The sequence below is a fragment of the Daphnia pulex genome, chromosome 11 (assembly GCF_021134715.1).
Source record: "Daphnia pulex isolate KAP4 chromosome 11, ASM2113471v1".
Lineage (NCBI taxonomy): Eukaryota > Metazoa > Arthropoda > Branchiopoda > Diplostraca > Daphniidae > Daphnia > Daphnia pulex.
In genome coordinates, this window is record NC_060027.1 from 2934980 (window position 1) to 2953038 (window position 18059).

At 39.1% G+C, this 18059-nt stretch overlaps 4 protein-coding genes and 1 long non-coding RNA gene across 6 annotated transcripts; all 5 read left to right on the forward strand.

The window, feature by feature from the left end:
- The first annotated feature begins 501 nt into the window (after positions 1-501).
- On the forward strand, positions 502-2664 carry LOC124208094 (protein cueball-like). The gene is made up of 6 exons (XM_046605808.1): positions 502-826; positions 894-1077; positions 1205-1426; positions 1494-1698; positions 1768-2023; positions 2096-2664. The coding sequence occupies exons 2-6, from the start codon at positions 1008-1010 to the stop codon at positions 2489-2491; spliced, it is 1149 nt and encodes a 382-aa protein (XP_046461764.1). The 5' UTR covers positions 502-826; positions 894-1007; the 3' UTR covers positions 2492-2664.
- Positions 2665-2935: 271 nt separating this feature from the next.
- LOC124208093 (protein cueball-like) lies at positions 2936-4930 on the forward strand. Its single transcript, XM_046605807.1, has 5 exons — positions 2936-3384; positions 3443-3664; positions 3734-3938; positions 4000-4255; positions 4322-4930. Exons 1-5 carry the CDS (start codon positions 3312-3314, stop codon positions 4730-4732), a joined length of 1167 nt encoding a protein of 388 aa, XP_046461763.1. The 5' UTR covers positions 2936-3311; the 3' UTR covers positions 4733-4930.
- A 6970-nt stretch (positions 4931-11900) lies between these two features.
- LOC124208096 (protein cueball-like) lies at positions 11901-14282 on the forward strand. Of its 2 annotated transcripts, XR_006880278.1 has the most exons (8): positions 11912-12106; positions 12199-12420; positions 12507-12711; positions 12816-13071; positions 13138-13466; positions 13541-13850; positions 13912-14151; positions 14214-14282. XR_006880278.1 is itself a non-coding variant. In XM_046605811.1 (7 exons), the coding sequence occupies exons 1-7, from the start codon at positions 12037-12039 to the stop codon at positions 14005-14007; spliced, it is 1488 nt and encodes a 495-aa protein (XP_046461767.1). In that variant the 5' UTR covers positions 11901-12036; the 3' UTR covers positions 14008-14199. The 2 variants fall into 2 exon arrangements, 1 of the variants encoding a protein (XP_046461767.1); XM_046605811.1 differs by lacking the exon at positions 14214-14282 and having other exon boundaries at positions 11901-12106; positions 13912-14199.
- A 414-nt stretch (positions 14283-14696) lies between these two features.
- On the forward strand, positions 14697-16798 carry LOC124208097 (dipeptidase 1-like). Its single transcript, XM_046605812.1, has 9 exons — positions 14697-14895; positions 14966-15119; positions 15199-15331; positions 15412-15562; positions 15626-15695; positions 15760-16024; positions 16096-16171; positions 16241-16376; positions 16439-16798. The coding sequence occupies exons 1-9, from the start codon at positions 14750-14752 to the stop codon at positions 16658-16660; spliced, it is 1353 nt and encodes a 450-aa protein (XP_046461768.1). The 5' UTR covers positions 14697-14749; the 3' UTR covers positions 16661-16798.
- Positions 16799-17051: 253 nt separating this feature from the next.
- On the forward strand, positions 17052-18043 carry LOC124208108. The gene is made up of 3 exons (XR_006880281.1): positions 17052-17551; positions 17642-17814; positions 17900-18043. It is a non-coding gene; the product is annotated as an uncharacterized LOC124208108 (long non-coding RNA).
- Positions 18044-18059: the final 16 nt, after the last annotated feature.

Genomic DNA, 18059 nt, shown 5'->3' on the forward strand with positions numbered 1-18059 from the left:
TTCTAGCTGCTTTTAGACGGAGGAGAAGATTCGGCAAGTGTTTAATGTTTAATCTACTATACTCTACTATTTATTTTTATTGATAAATGTTAACCTCGTTTCTCAAACTGAACCGTACATGGTTACACAACAGACCGTAATACGGCTGTACTCTTCTGACTTTGGGTGCCTAGAGCAAAGTTGGATTCCAGATTGCGTCCAACTAAACACGAGCTCTCGGTTCCATAGTCTATGGAAGTCAGATTACCAGTTTATTTTGTTTGTGTTCAGTCACCTACTTAAAAGTTTTGGCTAGCCGACCTTAGGCACCAATGTAATGGGAAACTATCGATTGAATGGGCGGGGGTACGCCTATAATCCGATTATTTCTTAGTGCGTCGTTCAAGTTGATAACGTTTGTTGCTTTAGGTCAGTTAATATCACAAGTTACTGTGCAATAATTAATTTAATTTCTCTATCTTTCACCAGGATCAGTCATACAAATGAAGTGAAAACTTTATTTAACTTGAAAATCGGGTTAAATCGTCTATTGCGACGGACGCAAACCGATGGGAAGGGCGTAAGTCTATCACGGTTGTATTTCAAATTTCGTAATCAATCTCTTTTGCGTGTTTACAAACACACGGATGTGATGGGTGACACCAGATTACATGTTCCTATACACTGTCCTCTAGGTTCAGCAAACCACAAGTGCGACTACTACGACTGAGGTTTAGCTGGCCATTTGACTGCGCGGGGTCGACGGTTTCTTACATAACCATCTCGGGTCAAAACTATCCAGCGCTATCCAGCTCATCACTACGTCGTTTCTTCGGCAGCCTGCGCAGTAAGCCTAACCTATATATACAAGAGCTCAGATTGGTCAGATTACTTGAATGAAAAGCAACACATAGGTTTTTTAAAAGCCACTCCACTCTCAGTCTCCATCAGTACGAAAGAAGAGAAAGTCGTCAGCCCAAAATCATCATTTTAATCCGTTGCGCTGAGAAGAAGATTTTTTTAAAAGAATGCTATTGAAAATCCATTTAATTTTAATTGTTTTCACGGCTGTGACTTTTGGCAGTGTCCAGCACAACAGTAAGTTTATTTTCATTTTTTACAATGTTATTGTATTTATATCTTTGTCTGGACTTTCGTTCATGAAATAGCTTATTTTGCAACATTTTTAAATTAGCTACTAAATTAATTTCGCCTTATTTTGTAGATCTTATCATTGCTGTCGGTGATGAGCTCGAATTTCTCACCGATGGAAATAATTACCGAACGCTGACCCTTAATTCTTACAACGCAACAAAGTTATCGGCCCTCGCTTACGATGCCACAACACGGAAACTCTTTTTCTCCGACCAGCGCCATCACTACGGTCACATCTTCAGTGTCAGTCTCGACAATGAATCCCACCGTCCCGTCGAAGATATCGTAGAAAGTAATTGGATACTTAAATTCATTATCAATTTTATTCTTTAACCTAAACATTTGTTATCGTATCACAGAAAACAATAATGAAACTGTCGAGAGCTTGGCTTATGATCCTGTGAACAAAATGCTGCTATGGACAGACGGATTGAATCGAGCCATCCGTCGGGTGCAGATTGATAACGACCCCATTCACATTGAAGAGAAGGACGGAATTGAGATCGTCCACTTTTTGGAAAATGACGCTAAACCGCGGGGATTGGTTTCCGATCCCTGTACAAGGTTCAACAAAATTTATCTAAACATTGATAACGACCGAATCTCATAGCGGTTTATATCATTTTCATTTAGGATGTTGTATTGGACAAACATTCATGATTCTAATCCAACTATTGAGCGTTCGTTTCTCAACGGAAGTCACCGTGAAATCGTTCTTCATTCCGACTTGTTACTGCCCAATGCCTTTGACCTCGATATTATGGAGCAGATGCTCTATTGGGCTGAAGACCTTCACAACGGCTACTTCCGCATCGAAAGGAGCTACGTGAATGGAACCGGAAGGCAAGAATTTTACCGTGGAATGGGCAGTTTTATCGTCAGTCTCACGGTAGTACAGTTAAACATTCATCTCTTCCAGTCCATCCAGATTGATTTATAATAATCTTATTCACGATGAAAGGTGGGCGAGGACTATGTTTACTGGACTGATTACAGTCACAAGAAACTCTGGTCGCTACGAAAGGACGGATCTTCAGAGAAACCCATTATCCTTCGAACATTCCGGTATCCAGCGACGGGTGTGGTGGTGTTTCGTCACCAGCCTCTTGACTGTAGCCTGGTGAAAATTCATCATCAGGCATACAGAGCGGATGGAGAGACATTAACCATCATTTTCTCGACTATTACCCTTCTCATGGTACTGGCAATGGCTGCCGTTTTAGTTATCCGATTGAAAGACAATATTAGGGGACCGTTGGTGCTGTCCAAGAAAAACGAGGGCACTTTCGCCTTCCAGAATTTAGAAAATGGCAGCAGCAATAATAATGTGTACACAGCATGTGAAAGAGCGATATGATATGACAGAATAATCCAGTATTCTTCATATTCGCTAAGTATATTTTTTCGTTTTTTATTATCATCATCTTATTTTGTACAAAACCTTGTTGTACTACTTTCTCTAAACGTAACCTATTAACTATCACATGACGAAATTTTTGTATCTTTTTATAGAATAATTTGTCGACTATTTTTGTTTTGTTTAATTATTTGAATTTCAAACACAGTTGGGGATTATTGCCTTTCGCGAAGTGGCGCCAAGTTTGAACTAGTTCACGGAAATTATTGTCTCATTTGATACAGTTGTCAATCAGAGCCCTGTTGAACACGAAATGATTCAAATTCTTGAAAGGTTACTGACTACCTAGCTATCAGCGGTTGTTTGAGCATCAAGCGCATTATTTCGTGATACCGGAATACTGTGTATACATGCAGTTGAAGGTATGTAGCGCTTTGAGCGACTTGAAGAAACCGCCCAAGAGAAATATACCCAGAACAAAACAAAAGTAATATGTAAGTCAAATCAAAGTTGCGGCTGATTTCACTAGTAGCCGGCTCTTTGATTATGGAGGCCACGGCATGAATTTACATATAATTGGTCGTGACTACCGCGGGTGTTCAAACCGGAGGCAAGAAGGGGGGTGCACGGAACGGGTCCACTTCAAATTGTTTTTGTTTTTTTTGTCTTCACTTCATCTAGAGCAGTCGCAAGAGTTGAGCAGTGAGAAATCCAACAGAGATAATAAACTATTCCATCGAATGAAGAGCGAGTTAAAACATCCAAGTGCTGCTGGTTAAAAACTTTTGCAATCGCAAATTTCATTTCTCACATTGCAAAAATGCAATTGGAAGTTTATTATTTTATTGTGTTAGCTTTCACGGTAGTGACCGTACGCAGTATCACGCAAAATGGTAATAATTATTTTATCTCCTTTTTGACGACGTAATTAACAATTTTCTTTAAATGCAGATCTCATAATTTCCGATGGTGATCAACTCCAATATCTCATCAACGGAAGGGAATCCCGAACGCTGACGTTGGATTCCTACAATGCGTCAAAGTTGTCCGCTCTCGCTTACGATCCTGCAGCAAAGAAATTATTTTTCTCCGACCTCCGCCATCTTCATGGACACATCTTTAGCGTCAATCTTGACGAACAGTCCCCTCATCTTGTTAAAGATATTGTTGAAAGTAATACCTTTTATTATTTATAAGGAAACGCTTATTGCAATTATAGATTTTCTTTAATTTGCTCAACAGAAAATTCTAACGAAACTGTCGAGAGTTTGACGTACGATCCTGTGGACAAAATGTTGTTTTGGGTCGACGGATTCAACCGATCCATCCGTCGAATCCGGATTGACCATGACAATGATCCCTCGGACGAAAAGACTGGCGTTGAGATAGTTCATTTTCTGAACGACGAAGATAAACCACAGGGAATAGTCTCCGATCCTTGCACAAGGTAAAAATTTAATCATACTAACATTTTCGCGGTTATTTATACTACCTTTTTCTATTTATAGAATGTTGTACTGGACAAACATTTACAATTCGCGCCCCGTGATTGAGCGTTCATTTATCAATGGAAGCCAACGCGAAATCCTGATTGAAACCGACTTATTACGGCCAATTTTGTTAGCGCTCGACGTGATGGAGCAGAGACTGTACTGGGCCGAGAGTCTCCGCAATGGATACTTCCATATTATGCGAAGCTTCGTGAATGGATCGGAAAGGGAGACAATTTATCGCGGACTGGGTCAAATAGTCATCAGTCTCACGGTACGACCGTTATAACCGTATAACCAGATTACATCATTCCTGCTTAATCATAATTCTCATTAAAAGGTGGGCGATGACTTCGTGTACTGGAGTGATTACAATCACAAGAAAATTTGGTGCCTGCGGAAGGACGGGTCATCTAGGAGTCCTTTATCTCTTGGAAGTTTTCGCAATCCTGCGTTGGGGCTGGTGGTGATTCGCCATCAACCTGTCAACTGCACTATGATGGCGGAGGAAGGTCAAGCCGAAAAATCGTTCGCTGAAAAATCAGAAATAATTACAATTGCTGTTTGTTTGACCGGCACTTGTCTCATTTTAATGGGGATTGTGGCCGCCCTTATCTTTCGAGTGTGGAAATCAATGGGCTGTCAGCGATTGGCATTCGTTTCTAACAAGAACAATGATGATACTTTCCCATTTCATTATTTCGACGACTATAGTAATTCTTATGCAATGGTTGAGAAGGCAACGCCGTAGTGCATTGAAATTTCATCCCAAGTCAAATAAATGTTTCATATTGGCTGCTAAAATTAAATTATCTATGACATTGTTTTCAAATAAAGTTTTAAGATTAGTGTTGTACTTGTAACCTCATTCTCTCTAAGATTGCTAATCATCCTGTACCGGAAGAAATTCCCGTTCATTACTTAAAAATACAAATGAAGGAACAATCTGTAAGATACCGTACACTTGACAAATCCGACCAGTTTATTAGTCTGAGTTTATTAACTATTTGTAAAATGAGCTCATTCATCATTCACTTTTACAAAGGGGAAAACCCACTGGAAAAAGAAACTGCCGCACCTGCACTATAAGTTTTAAAAGTCGGATATCACAGGTATAGAGTTGATAACAAAATCACGTGAACTCAATTCTGGTAATTACCCATTTGAACAAATATTTTTGACTTTCCCACAGTTGAGTTGAAAGTTTCGTCAGTCTTTTAGCGGTAAAACCGCCGAAAGGTCTGCTGCACAGGTGTCGCAATATAAAGTGAAGTTGCATCACCTTCTTTTACCCAGCAGCATATAAATAGAGCAACGCCGCTTCTTAGAATGAACTTTGCCGAGCGACGTTAGACTTGGATAGTCGCACACAAAGTGCAGTCTATAAAAATCAAGCTTTCACTGACCGGCTTTCGCGAATTATTCGACCGTGAGATCAATGAACGGGTTTTTTTGCGCAATCGGTCGTGACAGAAAAATTTTCTGCTACTGCAGTTCAATCGTGCGCAACGACAACACAAGTAACTACCTACCCTAGCGGCGGTTGTTGGTTGAAAACTGGTAATTTACCGGTGAAAAAAACCGGTAAATGGAATTTTACCGGTATAATTTACCGATTTTTTCCGTAAAGTAACCCCTTATGAGCGTAAACCCAACCGAGAAGTGCAGTTATAACACCGTGTTTTTACGCGCCTGAAAAATTTGCGATTTTGTAAAAAAGGCGTTTCTTTTACTCGAAAAAAACCCGTTTTTAAACTAGTAAAATAACCCCTACAGTTCGTAAACCCAACCGACTAGTATGGTTTTCTTTCGTAAGTTTTATTATCAATTACCGGTTACTTTCCCTCGAAATATACTTGATTTTTTAACGGGTAAATTAACCCCTTAAGAGCGTAAACCCAACCGACTAATACGGTTTTCTTTCCGTAAGTTTAATCTTCAATATTTAGTTTATTTCACTCGAAATATACCAGATTTTTCAACGGGTTAATTAACCCCTTAAGAGCGTAAACCCAACCGACTATTACGGTTTTCTTTCCGTAAGTTTAACCATCAATATTCAGTTTATTTTACTCGAAATATACCAGATTTTTCAACGGGTTAATTAACCCCTTAAGAGCGTAAACCCAACCGACTATTACGGTTTTCTTTCCGTAAGTTTAACCATCAATATTCAGTTTATTTCACTCGAAATATACCAGATTTTTCAACGGGTTAATTAACCCCTTAAGAGCGTAAACCCAACCGACTATTACGGTTTTCTTTCCGTAAGTTTAACCATCAATATTCAGTTTATTTTACTCGAAATATACCAGATTTTTCAACGGGTTAATTAACCCCTTAAGAGCGTAAACCCAACCGACTATTACGGTTTTCTTTCCGTAAGTTTAACCATCAATATTTGGTTATTTTAGCTCGAAAAAAACCGGATTTGTAAACTGGTAAAACAACCCCTATAGGTCGTAAACCCAACCGACTAATACGGTATTAATTCCGTAAGTCTACTACTACTCTAAATTGAAATTTGAACTAGAACTGGACTAAAGAATTAAAGTCGAAAAGTGTTGGAGGTGAAGGCTGTATTGAAACTACTACTCCGTTGTGGGTTTGAAAGCGACAATACCTGTATAGATTTCCATGACTTTATCATCAACGACGACATAAGTTTCCTCTGCGTCGGATGACTTGCGGCCCTTAACTTTCAGTACAGCTTTCACTTTGTTTTGATTCCGGTACGTCATCGACATCTGCTTCCGCAGGTTCTTCAGGTAGCTGCCAACTGTGGTGCTTGAAGGATCCGTTGGTGGGGATGACTTATTCCAAATATTTGCGGCGGCTGAGTTTTGGAAAAAGAAACAGTAGTAAATATTAGAGAATTGAGCGTATTTTTTCTGAATTAAAAAATCCCAAGCAAAGCAAAAAGTCGGAAACTTCTCGACTAGAGGTGCGCACTAGTCGAGAAGTCGAACAAATTTTTGCTTTGCGGGTCTGTTGCAACTTCAAAATGGTCTGCATTGCCATGTTACACTTACCTACAATCACAGCAAGCAAATTGTGTAATTGGCTAAGGCCAATTTCCTTCACCGTTTTCCACTCAGCATATCCTCGCCATTGGATGATGTCACACAGCTCATCAGAGACGAACACTCGGAATATCAGTTTTATAAATTTGTTGACAAGTGTGGCTGACTTGTACTTCATGGACAAGTGGCAAACCTGACAACGAAAGAAAAAGTTACGTTTGCAACCGGAAAATAGTGATCAAAATTGCATACCGCATTTACTGCTAAGGTCGTGCAGCCAAGTACGGTGTTAAGCGCTTCAATTTCTTGCAGTGATTTGCACGGGAGTTTTGGAAAAGCTTTTTCAAAGCCTTCTGTGTGTGCAGCAACGTTTTTTTTGGCATACTCGACTACGTTGCAGTGTTGGACTCGATCAAGCCGACGGTGTAATTTTGCAAACTGGTTGTCGACATGTTGTTTAAATTGGGCCAGTTGTTGATGCACGGCACGTCCAATAACTTCTTCCAGCGTTTGCAGATTTACGGAACTTGTCTGATCGCCTGAATGCGAAAAAGAATAATTAATCAACAATTCAAGGTTTAATTCGTCAATTGATTCGGTTTAATTATACTTTTTCATACCTTGATTCATGATGTTGCATAACGCTAGCATTTCACCATCGCAAATAACCACGTCTGCTAGTGGGTCAGCTTCTTTCACACCTGCAGCGGCAGCTCCCTTCTCAGAACCCGAATCGCTATCACTATCACCATCGCGGTTGTTCACACTTGATGAGTCGCCATCATCCGATTCTCCTGAAGTTGACTCTTCAAGCTGCGGCATAGACTGATTACTATCTTCATCGTCGGCGTGATCGGAATGATCGTATGTTGCCGGTAGAGGGTTAGCTTTGACGAATTTGGGAGAAATTGGTTGCGGAGCAACTTTCTCGGTGCTGTCAGCATCACCTGATAACGAAGTATTCGCCTTGGCGGCAGAAGCTGGCTTCGAAGCAGAGTCGAGTTTTTTTTTGTTGGTTTTTTGTCTTTTTGGCGTTGGTGACGCGGTTGGTTGCGGTGCTATAAGAAAGATATCTCGTTATTGACTGATGTTATGCAGAAAGAAAAACTAATTTGGAGCAATATATTGAAAGCGTGGGATGAAAGAAAACGATATACCTGGCAAGGCTCGTTTTTGTTGCAGATTACGTGTTCGCAAGCTTCTTATTTCCCCTTCTTTGGCTCGGCCAAGATTTGCATCTGAGTCGAACCACTGTGAAGCATCCGTCTCACCTCGCTGAAGTGCTGTGGCTTTTTTGGAAGCTTTAACCAGTCCCACTATGCAATGCGAATAAAAATAAAGTTAGTTAATTTTATAAAACCTGTGGATCCAACAAATACACAACAGGGTAACTTACACCAAGTTTCTTCTGTTTTGTTGAAAACGTGAGCAACATCGTATTCCATCCATGATGTCTTTGGCCAAATATGTTTCGAAAACTGTTTCTCATTCCACACTGCAGGGGTTTTGATTTGGGAGTTTTCTGGTGGAGGATAGAGCAAACATTTCAAATCAGTTGACAGCCATGTTTTGGGTATAACGCTGAAAACTTCGACTTCGCCATCTTCTGTTGTTTGGCAAGTTTTCACAACACAAAAAATTTTGGTCTCTCCAAGTTGAACTTTTTTGCTGGGTATCTCATCCAGTTTTTCATACGTGGAACTGGGACACCAATGTTCTCGGATTCTTCCAACAGCAAAAACATCCAGTTCATCGGGAACTTTCTTTAGGTTTTTCTTCGATTTCTGAGACGTCATGTTCAATTAAAAGTTCCGTTTGAACGGTAAAGTCAAACCAAAAGCTCACTAAGTAACGCACACTTCAATCGTTCACTTTCAAACCGTTCACGTTCACTTCAAATCGTCAGCACTTTTGCACGAAATTCGTCTGCAAATGGCCGCCAGCCAAAACGTGTTTATTGTAGATCGATATATCGTTTCTGCAGCATATCGATATACTTCACCGATGTCATGTATGTATGCATGAAAAAGCTTAAAAAGAAAAAAATATAAAGGGGAATTTCAGTCTCGTAATCATAATGAAAATCCATTTATTATAAAAACTACGCCAATAATAATTTGGTCAAACTGTAACAGATAATAAGACAAAGAATCGCATTCATATCCATACTCTTTCACTCTCAATCAACTTTAAAACCAATATTTAACATACTGTGCGTAGCTAACCAAAAATAAAGTAAACATAATCTTTGCAAGTAAAGTAAAGTATTGTAAGTAGAATAATAATAAAGAATTTTGCGTTCCCCTGATTTTAATATCTAAAAAAAAAATAGCAGCTAAAACAATCACCAACTCGAAGTAACGGTGGCCTTCAGTCAGCGGATTTCCTTCGTGGCCCAGTTAGACAGATACTTTGTCTTTCCCGTTTTAGATCGTCGTCCAATAGTCAGCATGTCGGTGATTGGTTCAGTGTCAACGAAAGGCAGCAATTGATGTCCAAACACAGAGCAAGGATCCCTGAGAGAAAATTATATTATATACAAGTACGGGCTAAATCAAAAATGATCCTGTACCCAATAAGACCAGCGACGGCAGAAATGGTTCCATCTCATTTCTCCCGTCTCTCGCAATCGTAGTTATGAAGTTTATCATGTGTGGAACATGGTGAACATGTGGATGTATTAGCTGGACATCATTTCCAATAGTTTCTTTGTCTTCCCCTTTGAGACCCTGGACAATTCCAGTGTATGCTTCAAGGCAGCATTCACGCAGTTCATTTAAATAATCCATGATGTCAATATCATTCTGCAAATAAACAAACATTAAAACCAAACCCTTTGAAATTAAACAAAATTGTAGTTACTCGGTTGACCTGGGCTTGAGATGCTTGGTGTAGCATGCCAATAACTAATTCAAGATACTTTTTGAATTCTGGGCTGATTGCCAAAGCCATTTCCTGAACACCAGCAGCACAGCACAATTTGGCTTGTCAATTTGATCTGTTGAACTGACTTCGGCAACAGAAATTGTCTCTTCTGCTGTGGCTTCGCCTGATTGAAGTACAGAAATGTCAACTTCGGCATTGTTGTTTGATAATTCAACAGCTACATAACACAAATAAATGTATTACTTTCAGTAAACAAATTAAAGTAGAAAAAACAGTACCTGATTCAATATTATTTGATTTGCTACTGCCATGTACTTTATTCCAATGGCGTCTGAATGACAGAAACTTATTACACTGCTGACCACACCCGGCAAACTTGCATGTTACGAATAATTTGGTGCTGAACGAATGATTCCAGTTATTGCGCGACTAAAAATTAATGGGGTTCTTCATATTTATGGAAACAGAGCAAATCAGACACATAACAGAAGATGTTTACATCTTTTCTTGGCTTGGTTAATGCTTCTTATTTGCATTGACGGTTGCTATGCACTGACAATGGGCAAGGTTGAGATAAACAGCAGTAGAAAACGCAACAGCGAACGCAATATAGTTCAAACTCTACAGACGAAAGAAAAATTCCGGGATTTGTAGTACTAGGCCTAAAGTGTTTTCTCTTATTATAGTTTCGATTAGCTTGCTCTTGCACTTCAACTTATTACATTCCATTCAATCATGAAACAATTCAATGGGAAACCTATCTATGAAATTGATACTGATTTCATTATTTACCGTGATGAAGCTGGAACTGGTTTGAAAAAAGAGACTATACCATTGGAGGCCATAAGTTTCGAAGATTATATTGACAACGGTATGACAAGGTTTTTGGTACATTTTGGGATCATGGATCATTGGGATACATTGGGATCATGGGATCATTAGAAATAACCGTTGGTTAACAGCATCAATATGGTTAAAAAACCAGTTACATAACCCTTTGCAAGTTGGTATTTAACAGTTTAAGTTGGTGTATATAACCGTTGATAAATTTAATGGAAATGGGTAAAAAACTAGTGGCAATAACAGTTGACAAATGCGGTTTTTTTCGCTAGTAAATTAAGAGTTGTATGAACCCCAAAACTACCCTTTGCAAGTTGGTAAAAAAACCTTTGGCAATCCCAGATGAAAACGGATGAAAATAACCTTTTCAAACGTTGGTTTTATATGGGCGCGGTTTACTTAAGAAAAACTAGTGTCTTTAACCTAAAATTTACCCTATACTTTCAAATTTAATTTGGTGTATATAACCGTTGGCTAACTGAATGAAAACGGGTAAAAAATTAGTTGCATAACTCGTTTAAAGTTAGACATAGTTTACCGGTAAATTACGAATTACTTGAACCCCCAAAAAATAAATTTGCGTCGGTAGAAACAACCATTGGCAAACCGGCAAGCAATGGAGAAAAACACATTTTTAAATTTTAGTTTCAAACTAGTCTAAATTACCGAGAAATTAAGGGTAAATTAGAACTTTACCCGACAACATTTGAGTCGGTAGAAATAACCGTTGGCAGAACCATGGGCAAACCGGATGGCAACGGATAAAAAAAAAGTTTTTAAGCGACAGTATTATGAAGGATTACATTTACCGGGAAATTTTTAGTTATTTAAACCTTAAATTTACTGGTCTAAAATACGGTTTCAGAACCCGGTGAAAACGGGTTGAATAGCGCTTTATATTTGTTAGTATTTCTAACCCGTCTACAACCGTTTATTAAGAGGTGATTTTTACACTTCTCTCAAAATAAAGTTTTGGGGTTAGAAATACTGGGAAAAAACTGAGTTTTAACTGGAAATATTGTGTCTGACTTGTCTTTGAAAAATTTTCAATAACTTTTGGGTAAAGGTTGTTTTTCCCTTCAAATTACCGAATTTTGGGCCGTAAAAAAAGGGTAATCACAACCATACCGACTTTCAACCGAGAACCACCGCTAGGGTAGTAGACGGGCTTTTGTTCTCGAACGATTTAGAGCACTAAAAACAGTGACACGAAACGATTAAACAATCGTCATCATCTCTTATTGATCAGTACAGCAACGTTTCCCGGAGCTGAATTAGTTGGATTTAGTTTCTTGGCTCGCAAAGAATGAAGTTTGGACGTCTACTCATTTTCGTGGCCTTAAAGCTAGCGGCCGTTGTTAGTGTTAAACAAGATGGTAAGTGGCTTCCGATTAAATCTAAATAAATTCAATTCAAATAATTACCACAAATATCTTGAGGTGTTATCATAATTTTGTATTATTTACAGATCTGATTATCGCTGTCGGCGATAAGCTAGAGTTTCTCAAAGATGGAAGCACATACCAAACACTGGCGCTGGATTCTTACAATGCGTCAAAATTTTCGGCCCTCGCCTACGATGCCACGACACAGAAACTCTTTTTCTCCGACATCCGACATCGTCATGGTCACATATTCAGTGTCAGCCTCGACAGTGAATCTCGCCGTAATGTTGAAGACATCGTAGAAAGTAATTCCATAATTATACGAATCTATTATACCATTCTATGGACGATTAGTAGTGTTGTGTTTAATGTTGAAGTTGTTGATTCATAGAAAAGAGTAACGAAACTGTTGAGAGCCTGACGTATGATCCAGTGGATAATGTTTTGCTGTGGACTGATGGATTAAACAAATCCATCCGTCGTATCCAGATTGACCATGACCGAGTCCACTCTGAAGGAAAGGCCGGTGTTGAGGTAGTCCACTTTTTGGAATACGATGCTAAACCACGTGGGTTGGTTTCTGATCCCTGCACGAGGTAAGAAATCATTTTCATTTCAATAATACTGATAGCTAGCAGCATAGTAGTGAGTTCGCAAAGGCATCTGTAGTGCATCTGACATTTTTATCTCGTTACTTTAGAATGCTGTACTGGACAAATATTCATAATTCTCGTCCAACTATTGAACGTTCGTTTCTCAACGGAAGTCACCGTGAAATTGTTGTTAAAACCGACTTGTTACTGCCGAATTCTCTAGATCTAGACGTGGTGGAACAGAGACTATACTGGGCAGAGAGTTTGCCTAACGGATATTTCCATATTGAAAGAAGTTTCGTGAACGGAACGGGAAGACACGAAATCTATCGGGGTACCGGGCAATTTGTCGTCAACCTCGCGGTAGGCTAAACTACCGATATCACATTTTTCTCTTATAGTCGATTAACCATTCCTTTAATTATTAAGGTGGGAGTTGACTATGTTTACTGGAGCGATTACGATCATAAGAAACTCTGGTTTCTTAGAAAAGACGGATCATCAAAGCGACCCTTAAGTCTGGGAACATTTCGTGACCCTGTCATGAGTGTAGTGCTATTTCGTCGTCAACCGATAGATTGCTGTCTGGTTTCCTCATCAGAAACTTGTCAGCCAACGAAAGAAGTTCTCGTTAAGAGCCAGCCTGTGGTAATTCTGGAATCGACGTCATCCAGACACGACGATGTTGATATTTGTACAGGTTTTTGCTATCACAACGGTGATTGTACTATTCTCTTGAATTCCGTTTTGCGCTGCAGGTAATGATCGTAATCATCCGAACAGGTTTAACAAATTTTTACAAAATTGTAGGCTCACATATCTCGTTTGTTAGTTGCCCAGCTGGATTCAGTGGCGATCGGTGTGAATTACTCGATGGGCAATCAGATGCGTGGTCATATGATAACCCAGAAGTAGAAGAAATGGACAGAGAAAATGAGACAATGACTCTTGATCAGATGTCATCGTCATTTGAAACGATAGCTAAAACATGCATACCCATCACTTGCTTCGTTTTAATAGCAATTGTTGCCATCGTCAAACTCCGATTATTCACTACCATTTTCAAGTCTCTGCGAAGAGATAACGACGACAATGCTGCGGTCGTACAAAATTTGGAAAATTGCTACAAAATGTGTGAAAGGGTAATGCATTCGCTTTCTGGAGGTTTTAAGCAATTAAATTGTTATGCGTTTTAATTTTTAGCCGTTTCCGCAACTTCAAGCCGTAAGCGCTCCGGTGCCGGACAATAGTTGGAAACAAAGTGGTGACCGTGCTACCTTAATCGAGAACGAATTTTGAAATGGGAGAAAAGCTCTCAGTGCAAGTTTTGTACATATTTTTTGGGTCGGTGAATTATTTCAACTGTTTATTCCGTACATTACGGTATAATTTGTGCACTAGTGCTGTAAAATGACGCACTCAATAATGGCGTCTATTGATTATGTAATTCCCCTTTTAAAAAATGTAAATCAAATTATTTTTTTAATTTTATCACTTCTTTGCAGACACGTTTCGTTTTCTTTTGATTCAATTGTTGAAGACAAGCAATCATCATACAATGCCAATTTACCATACAAAGCGTTTGGCTTGCAACACTTTTGAAACATATGATAGGCCTAGTAATCGATTATTTACTCGGCATTCTTTGCTCGGTTTTTATTGTAAGTCGACAGAGGTCCTGTTGTGTGCACTGTTTACTATTAGAAGTAGAACTACACAGTTATTTTTATCTTTTGTGCAATAAATGCGGATCAGACGTTATTTACGAGCGAGATCAAAGCATCTGAATCTGTAATTTGATCAACGAGTTGCTTATAACGTAACATTTCAGTTTCAGGGTTATAAAAAAATATTACAGAGTCATTCTTCGTCTTTGTAGACTGCCAGATTAAGTTGTTTTCGAGTGCTGATTGTGTGTAAATTACTGAAAAAAAATGTTGCAGACTTAACACACTTCCAAATCATTCGGGAGATTTTGCTTGCAAGTGACGGACGGAATAAAATACCACTAGAGACAAATTCACGTTGAAAGGTATACGAAATGAAACTGAGTTTAATTGTTTTATCACTTCTGTTGGTAGCGGAGGGGATCCACAGCTCTCGCTACCGACGCTTCGATCCGGCTACCAAAGAGAATTATTTAAAACAAGCTAGAGGTGTTCTGGAACGAGTTCCGCTTATTGATGGGTAAGGATGAAACAATTGATTAAATTTAAAGTGTGTACAAGTTTCTCATTTTATTTTAAATGAATTGCAGTCACAATGATTTTCCGTGGACTCTGCGTAATTATGCCAAAAATCAAATCGCAGCCTTGAATATAACTGACTTGACCAAATTGGAACCTTGGGCCAGTTCTCCATCGTCTCATACAGACATCAACAGACTGCGCCAGGGTCAAGTCGGAGCTCAGGTAATGTTAGCAACCCGAAATTATTGAATCCAAATTGAAGTTAAAGTGACACTTTATTTTGTATGTACACCATCTATAGTTTTGGGTGGCCTATGTGGACTGCAAGACTCAATACAAGGACGCCCTCGCCAAGACATGGGAACAGATTGACGTCATTCATCGAATGGTGGAAGCCAATCCCAGTACTTTCGAATTTGTTACATCAGCAAAAGGTTCCACATTGACGATAACTTTTCTTAACGCTAGCTGAAGCCTGAAGGATAGTTTTGACTTAATTTTTTTGACATTTCAGGGATCTTGGACGCTTTTAGCCAGGGGAAAATTGGCAGTCTCGTAGGAGTGGAAGGTGGCCATTCCATCGACAGCTCATTGGGCATACTCCGTATGATGTATGACATGGGTGTGCGCTACATGACATTGACCCATGCTTGTCCTACTCCTTGGTAACAATCTGCTCTTAATATAAGTTTGTTGCGCCATTCTAATCTGACGTTTATTGGCTTTAGGGCGGATAACTCGCAACTGGACAATCCAGGCGGAATGCCTGTCAATGATGGCCTCTCTTCTTTTGGCAAGGTATGACCCGACTTCATGTTATCTGGAAAAATAAAAGATTTATCGGAACTTTTTCGCTTTCAAGCTGGTTATTAAGGAAATGAATCGATTGGGAATGCTGATTGATTTGTCGCACGTTTCACGCAAAACGATGAGAGACGCACTGGAAACTAGCACAGCGCCCGTCATTTTCTCTCACTCGTCGGCGTACGCATTGTGCAACAACACGCGCAATGTACCCGATGACATTCTCAAGTTGGTGGCTCAAAAGGGTGGCGTCGTCATGATCAACTTTTATTCGGACTTCGTGACTTGCAGTATTTCTCCAGCAACTCTTCAAGATGTTGCAAGTATGTAAACTTGTTTTTAAAAGATAGTGTAAACTGGTTACTTATTGTAACTGATACTGTTTTATTATTAGACCACATGGATCATATCCGAAAAGTTGCGGGAGTTGATAACATCGGGATTGGAGCCGACTACAACGGTGTCTCAAGGTAAGATTTTTAAAATTTAACGTTATGCCTATAACCTTTGATTATCTTGTAATATTAAAATACCGATAGGGTACCAGAAGGATTGGGTGACGTTTCGAAATATCCGGACTTGTTTGCTGAGTTAATCGCTCGCGGTTGGACAGAAAGCGATCTGGAAAAAGTTGCCGGTTTGAATTTCTTGCGTGTCTTCAAAGGCACCGAAGAGGTTTGATAATTATTTTATTTTTTAAAGTTATTCTTTATTAATTCTAATTTTCATGTGTGCAGGTGCGAGATCAGATGGCAGCCGATGGTGTGAAGCCGTTCGACAATTGGATTCCGCAGACGGACCTGCCCGTCGAGTCTCTTCCGTGTAGCACCGGCGATTACAGCAACAACACATACACTAACCCTAACAATAATGCTGGGCGAACTGAATTTTCTTTTCTCTCCTTTTCCTGTCTCTCTTTAGTTTTTTACTCTTCAACTTTATTCCTCGGTTATCTTTAATTTGCCTATGAATAATTTGCAAGAGCCTAAGCAAATCTTTATATCTTCCATTCTTCCAGTTAGATTTTTAAGATTGTATCACTTGACTATGGAATATGGAATATTCATGATTTCATTAAACTTCCTTAACAAACTTTACACCTTCTTTAACTTTAAATATGTAAATAACATGAAATTTATTTAGAAAATATGTCGAGAATTTTTTAGGCAAATTACAAATAATATAGTGTGGAATGGATAGGTGAATTGGACAAGTCGTTGCTTTCAGATCAATGACATCTTAGGACCCAAGATTCTTCAGGTGATCAAAGTTAACTTTCCCAATTACCGCCAGATGACGAATGGCAGACTCTAGCCAACGAGGAGTGATATCCTTCGTGCTTAAGGTGAAAGATTCGCTCTTTCAATAACCGGATTGATTTAACTGTAATATCCCATCGCTAGAGTTGGGTGGTAGTTTTAGCTACAAGTTTCATGGCCATGGTTACGTGAAACGTAGTGCTGGTGTCAGATAGGTCAATAACCCGTTTGGCATTGAAAAGAATGTTCAATTTACGCTAGAAATATCTGCTTCGTTCGTCAATGAATTGCAAATTTCTTTTTCTACAGCTGAGCGTACGAAAATTCGTAACTGATGTGTGTGGTGTGTCGGAAATATCCACTTTTGGAATTGGCCATGGGCATGGAGAGATGGTTTCCTGTCTCCATATTAAATTTCCCATAAGGGGTTGTCCGCTTTTTTAACGATCAGAGGATTTTCCAGTGTGCCGCTAGATGGCGTTTGATTGTTTTGAAAATGACGAAATGTGTGAACGAGTTATGTCATCTTCTTTTCTGGTTTGTGTTTGAATTTTGCTGTTTTACTGCCAAAAATCAACCAATTATATACATGTAAGCTTATTGTGATTATTCTAACTACACAGTAGCAAGTTTTCTATCAGTCACTGTGTACTCGACTAATTGGTACATTTGGAATTGTAGAAAATGTACCTGCCGTCTGGTCATCAGATTAATTTGGACCCCATTTTAAGAAAAAATTGCTCAACACTTCTGTAACTCACACCCCCAGCTTCATCTGCATCATCCTCTCACATCTTAGTCAAAACTTTGAGCTGTTTTTCCCAAAAGTTGTGGCGTTGGATGTACAATTACAGGTAAGCATAACCTTCCGATTTTAATACCTCATCATCCATCAATGCAATAAAATAATCACAAAATTAATACCCTTTTGTTTAACAGGTTCATTCTTGCCTGAAAGATGTTTACACCTTTGAACACTTTTTGTGGAGTTGTTGCATCATGAAATTGTATTGCATTGCTGCCATTCTCTTCATCTCCCACTTCACAGCTACAAGAAATGAGTAATAGGAAGCCTACAACAGATTGAGGTAAAGGTGTG

Excerpts from the sequence above, each read along its gene's own strand:
- LOC124208094 (XM_046605808.1), top strand. The coding sequence starts at position 1,008 with ATGCTATTGAAAATCCATTTAATTTTAATTGTTTTCACGGCTGTGACT. Across the intron at positions 1,427-1,493 it reads CGTCGAAGATATCGTAGAAA|AAAACAATAATGAAACTGTC; the intron begins GTAATTGGATAC and ends ATCGTATCACAG. Across the intron at positions 2,024-2,095 it reads GTTTTATCGTCAGTCTCACG|GTGGGCGAGGACTATGTTTA; the intron begins GTAGTACAGTTA and ends TCACGATGAAAG.
- LOC124208093 (XM_046605807.1), top strand. The coding sequence starts at position 3,312 with ATGCAATTGGAAGTTTATTATTTTATTGTGTTAGCTTTCACGGTAGTG. Across the intron at positions 3,665-3,733 it reads TGTTAAAGATATTGTTGAAA|AAAATTCTAACGAAACTGTC; the intron begins GTAATACCTTTT and ends TTTGCTCAACAG. Across the intron at positions 4,256-4,321 it reads AAATAGTCATCAGTCTCACG|GTGGGCGATGACTTCGTGTA; the intron begins GTACGACCGTTA and ends TCTCATTAAAAG.
- LOC124208096 (XM_046605811.1), top strand. The coding sequence starts at position 12,037 with ATGAAGTTTGGACGTCTACTCATTTTCGTGGCCTTAAAGCTAGCGGCC. Across the intron at positions 12,421-12,506 it reads TGTTGAAGACATCGTAGAAA|AAAAGAGTAACGAAACTGTT; the intron begins GTAATTCCATAA and ends GTTGATTCATAG. Across the intron at positions 12,712-12,815 it reads GTTTCTGATCCCTGCACGAG|AATGCTGTACTGGACAAATA; the intron begins GTAAGAAATCAT and ends TCGTTACTTTAG.
- LOC124208097 (XM_046605812.1), top strand. The coding sequence starts at position 14,750 with ATGAAACTGAGTTTAATTGTTTTATCACTTCTGTTGGTAGCGGAGGGG. Across the intron at positions 15,120-15,198 it reads AGGGTCAAGTCGGAGCTCAG|TTTTGGGTGGCCTATGTGGA; the intron begins GTAATGTTAGCA and ends CACCATCTATAG. Across the intron at positions 16,377-16,438 it reads TCTTCAAAGGCACCGAAGAG|GTGCGAGATCAGATGGCAGC; the intron begins GTTTGATAATTA and ends TCATGTGTGCAG.